Raw genomic sequence first — 7,500 nt, 5'->3', positions numbered from 1 at the left:
CACACACACACACACACACACCACACATGTATACATATACACATAAACCCTAGCTTATATATATTCACATACCACATGTACTGTACATACATTATGTAACATAACAAAAGCCATTGAAGACACACTTACTTACTCACATAAAACTGGCCTCTATCTCTATCTCTCTCTCTATCTCTCTCTTTCTCTCTCTCTCTCTGTCTCTCTCTCTTTCTTTCTCAGATATAAACAGACATTATTACTCTCTGTATGTGCATAACTCTCTCTCTCTCTCTCTCTCTCTCTCTTTCTCTCTCTCTCTCTCTCAGAGATGAACAGACATCATTACTCTCTGTATGTGCATAACTCTCTCTCTATCTCTCTCTCTCTCTCTCTCTCTCTCTCAGAGATGAACAGACATCATTACTCTCTGTATGTGCATAACTGTCGTCTGGTGTTTCTGCTGCGGAGAGCAGACAGCCTCACAGACTCCTTCAGACCAGCAGAGTTTCACTGGAAGCTGGAACAGGTCAGGGGTCACATCACACACACACACATGCACCACGTACACACACACACTCTCTCTCACACACATGCACACATACTTCCATATTCACAAACTGCTTTTTCCCCAACTTATCCATGTGGGACCATAATCAAATGAATTTGCTCTAATCTTTTCCAAAGGGAAAATATTTTAATTCACTTTAATTCACTTTAATTTTTAGCATGTAGGGAATGTTCCTTGTGAACATGCTGACACACACTGACACATACACATGCATATGCACAATTCCCAAATACACACATACAAAAAACTCCTCAATAAGTTGTTTACACAGTCTGTTTCTTTCTGACTCACATACATGCATGCTCACACTGTCACACATGCACACACATATACACACTTTGCCGTTGGATGTTTTTCAGTCTTTCTCATCTTTTGATTGACAGTTGAGCCTGTCAAAAAAACAAATGAGTCATTTTTTATGGGGTCAGCTGCATTTAGGCACACACACATATAAATATACCTACACACATAAACACACACACACACACACACACACACACACACACACACACACACACACAGACCAATTGAGGTGCACAGGTCACAGAGTTCACCATGGTGCCTGACTGCGGTTCATACTAGTCCTTCTGAATCAGTGCATGAATGGCACTTCACAGAAAGCGTGTACAGTATAGTGTGTATGGAAGTAGTGTCTCACAGAGTGTGATGAGCACATTGAATAGACCGGTTTCAGGTCCCTAACAACCGTCGTCAAGAACGAACAAGCAGTTTGTTTAACACAGACAGCACATAGAAAGCAAGCTTGCTGAATTTGATATAAGATGAAGAACTTACTTCTTTGTGTAAGATGAAGAAGTTACTTGCAAGCCCGTGTCTACTTTCTATGGACTTTTTTACCATGTCCTCTTCTATGCTGTGGTATGCTGGGGAGGAAGCACAAAGAAGAAGGTTGCTGGGTGACTAGACAGGCTAGTAAGTAAAGCTGGCTCTGTCGTGGGAGCCGAACTGAGACCCTGAGCAAACTGAAGAACATCTTGGACAATGAATGTCATCCACTCCACAGCACTATTATAAAGCAAAAGAGCTTGATCAGCTGGAGACTGCGCTCACTGCCATGCACAACTGACAGGCTGAGGAAGTCTTTTGTCCCCAGGGCCATTGAACTGTTCAACGCTTCACTAAAGGGAAGAGGAGAGATAGACTCCTCTGCATAGTCTGTCTGCCTCTCCACCCTCTCCATGTTTGAGTACTGACTGCCCACTACTGCTTTACTACTGTTTTCCTACTGTTTTACTAATGTCCACAGCCTAATGTTTTTACTACTGTATTTACTGCTACACTGTTTTTCATGCTATATTAGCACACATGACCATTGGCTTCTGCTACAATACTGAATGGCTGTAACCCTATTACCTCAACCTATTCTTGCACTGATATATTTTTTTTATACTACCTTGTCTACATTATACATTACTCTCTTATTTGTCCATATTTATTTATGCTGGTCTCTAGACCTTATTCTTGCACTGTTGCACTGTTGGACTACTGTTGGACTACTTTTTGCACCTTCACCATGACACTCACTCTCTTGAGCACCTTACCTTGCACACAGAATCACAGGCCCAGTCCCAGCCCTGCCACTGCAAGCGCCTAATGCTTGATCATCCTTAAGCACACTGTGGATTTTTTTAATTCAATTTATATAGTATATTTAGTTTTTTAGTTTTTCTTATCTTCTACTGTCTCTATTGTACAGTGGAGTTTTGTTATATGTATATACTTTTCTGCTGTAAGTGCATGTTGTGTGTGATGTCTGTATGTTGACCTTGAATTTCCTCTTGGGGATCAATAAAGTATCTATCTATCTATCTATCTATCTATCTATCTATTACAGTTTTTCCTCTTGAGCATGAAGATAACATTTGTGGCATAACTTAGTAACTTCAGAATGCATGCTTTGAATCCAAATATCTAGCCTATTAATACTTAATTAATCCTACTTTATTGGCGTTTTCAACATTTTCAGATTTAAACAGACACATCATAACAAATGAGATCAGTGTCTTAGTATATGGCTCTGGATTTGCTTGTCCTCTGAATTCGTCCTTAACGACGGTTGTTAGGGACCTTAAATCGGTTTATAATGAATGACACACATGATGCACACTGTCACAAACATATCCACTTATGGACATAAAGGCAAACACAGAGAGGGGGTGGAGAGAAAGAAACTCACCGGCACACACACACACACACACACACACACACACACACACACACACACACACACTACCAGACAACCATACAGCATGGTATCATTTCTCCCATTTCCTGTGGTGTCAACTTTCTTTTAAAGTTCATCCATCTCTCTCTCTTTCACTCCTCTCTCCATCTCTCTCCCTCTTCCATTATATATATTTCTCTCTCCATCTCCATCTCTCTCTCTCTCTCTCTCTCATTTCCTCTCTCCCTCTTCCCCATGCAGCCAGATAGGATGCAGAGGAAATGCAGATTAAAGGCGATCAGTTTGGACGGGAGAAAATGAGAGAGGGATGAAGAGAGGAGAAAAAATATAATAAGAGAGAGAAGAGGAGAGTGGGGAAGCATAGAGGAGAGGATAGAGGGCTCTAGAGCAGAGAGGATGAGAGGAGAAGGGAGAATTTATTACAGTTTTTGCCCATTGCTTACACGAATAAAATGCTTAGACCAAAGCCTCAATACCTAAACTTTGTGTAGCATACCTTAAACACTGTGTAACCATAGCTTAAATATTTTTTTCTGCTTTGCACATTGTTTGCAATTCTGCAACACACTTATTGCGAAACACTACACACGATTTTTAAAAAAAAGTGAAATCTCCTGTTATCATTGAGAAAACACTTCTATTCAATTCATCTGGTAATTGGTAAAACCCACACACATACCTGAAAACACATACAGACAAAAAACTGAACACCAGTCAGTCTGAGGCTTAGCACTACAAATAGACTTCAGGTAAGATATTCTGTACCTGTTCAAGTGTGTACTTTTACAATGAGTTCTGGTTTACAGTTCGGTATTTGCCCCTTTACTTCCCATTTCTAAAACCTATCGAAGAATTATTTTCAGTGCGCCAATAAAAAGTATAGGACCACCAACCACATACCTGCATGCCTCTTTTGCAAGCAATGGAAAGGGGGATGCAGAGACATTGAGGTGGGGTCAGTTTAAGGGTGCATACTGTATGGCACACAAGGTGATATTTTCCCCATTGCTTAGCCCGAGAGGACATCACCTGCGATGTCAACAAGGGCTTGTGGCCAGATCTGAACAGAAGACAAGATCCATAAGTTTCATTTGAGTTTCATAGAAGACTGAGTCTGAGAAAATTACAATAACAATAGAAAGAAAGATTGCAGTGTTTTATATGAAACACATCAGTGTGTTGCTGTTGATTTGAAAGAGTAATTCAAACGGTGCATGTATGTATGGTTTTGTGCAATAATTACCGGTACATTTTTAGAGACGATTGTTGAGTTTTGATTGCAGTGTTTCATTTTGGCATAGATGTGAGTTGTTTATCTCCAAGTGCTATGTCTTATATGGCTGTGTGTAGAGTTTTCAAAGAAAATCATAACCAACACACCCTTTACCTAAGGGGGAGAGGAGGAGGAGGAGAAGAGATGAGAGGATACATGAGAGGAGAAAAAAGGGGGTGAAGAGAGGAGATGTAAGTGGAGAGGAGAGGGGAGGAGAAAAGAGGAGAGAGAAAGAAAGGATATGACAGGTGTGAAATAAGGGAAATGAGTTTTCACCCTTCCCCACTCTCTCTCTCCACATCCCTCTCTCCCTTCTTCTCTCTCTTTCTCTCTCTCTCACTATCTCTCTTTCTCTCTCCTTCCCTCCTTTCCTATCCTGTCACGAATAAAATTCTGTTCTCTTATTATAACTAGATGTACCGCATAGCGGTACAAAATATGACCGCCGCTCAGTCCTGTACATCCGTTCCGCGAAAATAAATCACACTTCAATTTGTCTCCATCTTTTACTCCATCCCCCACTCTTGAAACTTTTGTGTATGCTTGTTTGGCATGCCTGAGTGTGTGTGTGTGTGCGGCTGCACAGAAAGTAGCCTACTGGTGCTGAAAAGGTGAATGGATTGTAAAATAGCCAAGTAGGGCAGTTCATCACAGTTCATCCATTGCAACTGGATTGATGAAAGGTCACTTGCACCTGTAGGCTACATTGTATTTGGGAAAAGCAAAAGGTATCAGCATAATACCTAGTATTATGAAACAGTAGTCTGAAACGTTATTGTTAATGCACAAATTAAGTAACAGTAGTCTGAAACGAAATGCTGTTTTACATATAACCAGTGGTGCAAATGACAAAACTGACATGTCCAAATGGGCCTTGATGAAATGCGTCGCTAGACTGCACATTTTAACGGGCCAAAGTTGAAGAGCTGTTGTCCGTTATTGTTTGTGCAAATATAGGCTGATTCATGTTCCCTTGCATTGTGTAACTGAGGTCCATGGCTAGTCTGGCTTTCACCAGACCAAGCTCAATCTTTTAAGAAATCAAAAAATAAATAGCGGGCAGATCAGGCTGGGTTCACCCAGTCTAGTCCATAGGCACCCGATATTGTTTAATTTTGCGATTGAGATATCCACGCTCTGGCTATTCTAAATGCAAAAATACATCAGGGAGTTATGACAAAACTGTAACTAACAAACTAGATCCTAATAGAAAGCTGTTAGCTTCCCTAAGCTACAGGTAGGCTTATAAGGTAGGCCTATTTACAACATAAATTGTCAATAGGCTATGCTGGCGACACAAATAAAATCTCCTTTGGAAACCAATGGCTTACGCCTTACAGTATCAAGCGGACTTAAACTGCCATATCGTGGCGAAAAGTTGTAATAAAATTCACGCAGCTCCATGAGTCAAGGAAAGCGCGAATGAAGTAGCCACTTCTAAATGGGACCCACTAAGTATAAGTATAAGTATATATACTCTTTTGATCCTGTGAGGGAAATTTGGTCTCTGCATTTATCCCAATCCGTGAATTAGTGAAACACACACAGCACCGGTTACAGGTCCGAAGTGCTAACCAGTAGGCTACAACTGCCCACACTACACAGTAGCTTAAGGTGTGTTGCTAAAGCAGCCATAATGAAATGAAGGTGTCATTGGATACTTCACACACACATGCTTTTTAATTTCACAGACTACAACTACCAAGCTGGAATCAAAGCACATCGATTCCCCTCTCATACCCTGCACGCACTTAAAACAAAATAAACAGGCGTCTCAGTCTCACGCATGTATAGGCAAAACTGTATCAGACCGGTGTAACGTTGGTAAATCTTCCATTGCACAGAATGATTTTTGTAGCACGTGCAACAAATGACAGTCGAAAGATACAATTACAGCGCTGCTATCAATTTGCTTGCTATAACCGCATTTATAGTTTTCTACAAATGCAATCAATCAAATTGGCCTCCATCACTCAACCAACACTAACGGTAACATTACCTAGGTCCTTATTGATATTATACGATTAACGTACCTGCAGTAAAAACCAAGCATGTCCGATAAACATCCTCAGATTTATTTCGGCTTCAAGAAGAAATGGAAATTACATTTCATGTGAACATCATCCTATCCTTATTAGACGTTCTCTGCGGTAAACTACACTCCTTGTATGAGGCGTCCATTGTTTTTCCAACCCACTTAACTTCCAACAAAATTACGTCTCACTGCAACGACGCGCCATCTAGTGGACAAACGACTACTTATTGCCAATACTGGAAATGCAGCCATGATGATGATGATGAATATTTATTTTGGCTTTCTTTTAATCCTACTGAATTTGTAATTATGGATCGGCCGTTCTAATACCGATAGTATGTGGGCGCCTGTGTGTGTGTGCATGTGTATGTGTGCACCGCCATCTACAGGCCAATGAGTGTACAGTCACTAAATGTACACATAACCTAATTTTTTTTAGACCCCCCCATGGATGAAATTCTACGAAACTTGGCATACCCCCAGAGAATGCCAGGTCAATCATACACATAAAATTTGGTGCAGTTCTGAACATCTTAACTGAAGATAGGGACGATTAAAGCAGAATAATATTGCATTTTCATTTTTTACCGGGGCGGGGGGGGGGGGGGGGGGGGGTGTGCAAATCACAAATGAGTGATTATGGGCCAGATTGATGTGGGCCCTTGAGACCAACATACCATAAAAGATTCTTCATCCTCAGTGCCACGGTTCAGGTAGTTATTTAGGAAAAACTGCATTTTTTGGGTTTCGGGGGGCCCAGCACGGGGGGGGAGTGCCCCCGGGGACGAAACAAAATTTTTCCGTAAAAGTCTAGTGGGGCTACATACCCACCAAATTTCATGTGCCCCGGTGGTTCGGTGTCCCGGGTATCGACCAAAAATTCAGGAAGTAGATGACGGGAAAAAAAAAAAAAAAAACTTTGACAATCCCTATATGACCACTTCGCTGGCGGCGGTCATAATAATAACATCTATATCTGTCAGTGCGCTAGATAATCTTTTTCTCGACTGGCATGTTCTATGTTTACTGTGAAGCATCCATGCACACACACACACACACACACACTACCATAAAACCATACAGCATGGTATCATTTCTCCTATTTTCTGTGGTGTCAACTTTCTCTTAAAGTTCATCCATCTCTCTCTCTTTCACTCCTCTCTCCATCTCTCTCCCTCTTCCATTATATATATTTCTCTCTCTATCTCCATCTCTCTCTCTTTCACTCCTCTCTCCATCTCTTAACAAAGCTCCGTAGGAGTCCATAAGTGTGATTGACACCCATCACTTACCCCACTTCGGCTCTGTTAGAGTCTGAATCCCTCCTCACCTGTTCACTACATCTCTACACTACACTCCAATATTGCAAAGCCTCCCACCGGCTCCTTCTCCCTCGTTTCACTTTCAGTTCTAAGTGCAAATGGCCCCTTGACATCAGA

The 7,500-nt window shown here is 41.3% G+C and overlaps 1 protein-coding gene across 1 annotated transcript in view; it reads left to right on the top strand.

Annotated features, from left to right (window-relative positions):
• LOC121684214 (calsyntenin-2-like) overlaps positions 1-7,500 on the top strand; it is a 70,124-nt gene that overhangs the window by 50,134 nt on the left and 12,490 nt on the right. The window contains 1 exon segment of the mRNA XM_042064184.1: positions 384-505. Within this exon segment, the coding sequence (XP_041920118.1) occupies positions 384-505 (122 nt within the window).

The sequence above is a fragment of the Alosa sapidissima genome, chromosome 15, assembly GCF_018492685.1.
Source record: "Alosa sapidissima isolate fAloSap1 chromosome 15, fAloSap1.pri, whole genome shotgun sequence".
Classification (NCBI taxonomy): domain Eukaryota; kingdom Metazoa; phylum Chordata; class Actinopteri; order Clupeiformes; family Clupeidae; genus Alosa; species Alosa sapidissima.
This window is presented reverse-complemented; position numbering and strand designations above follow the sequence as displayed.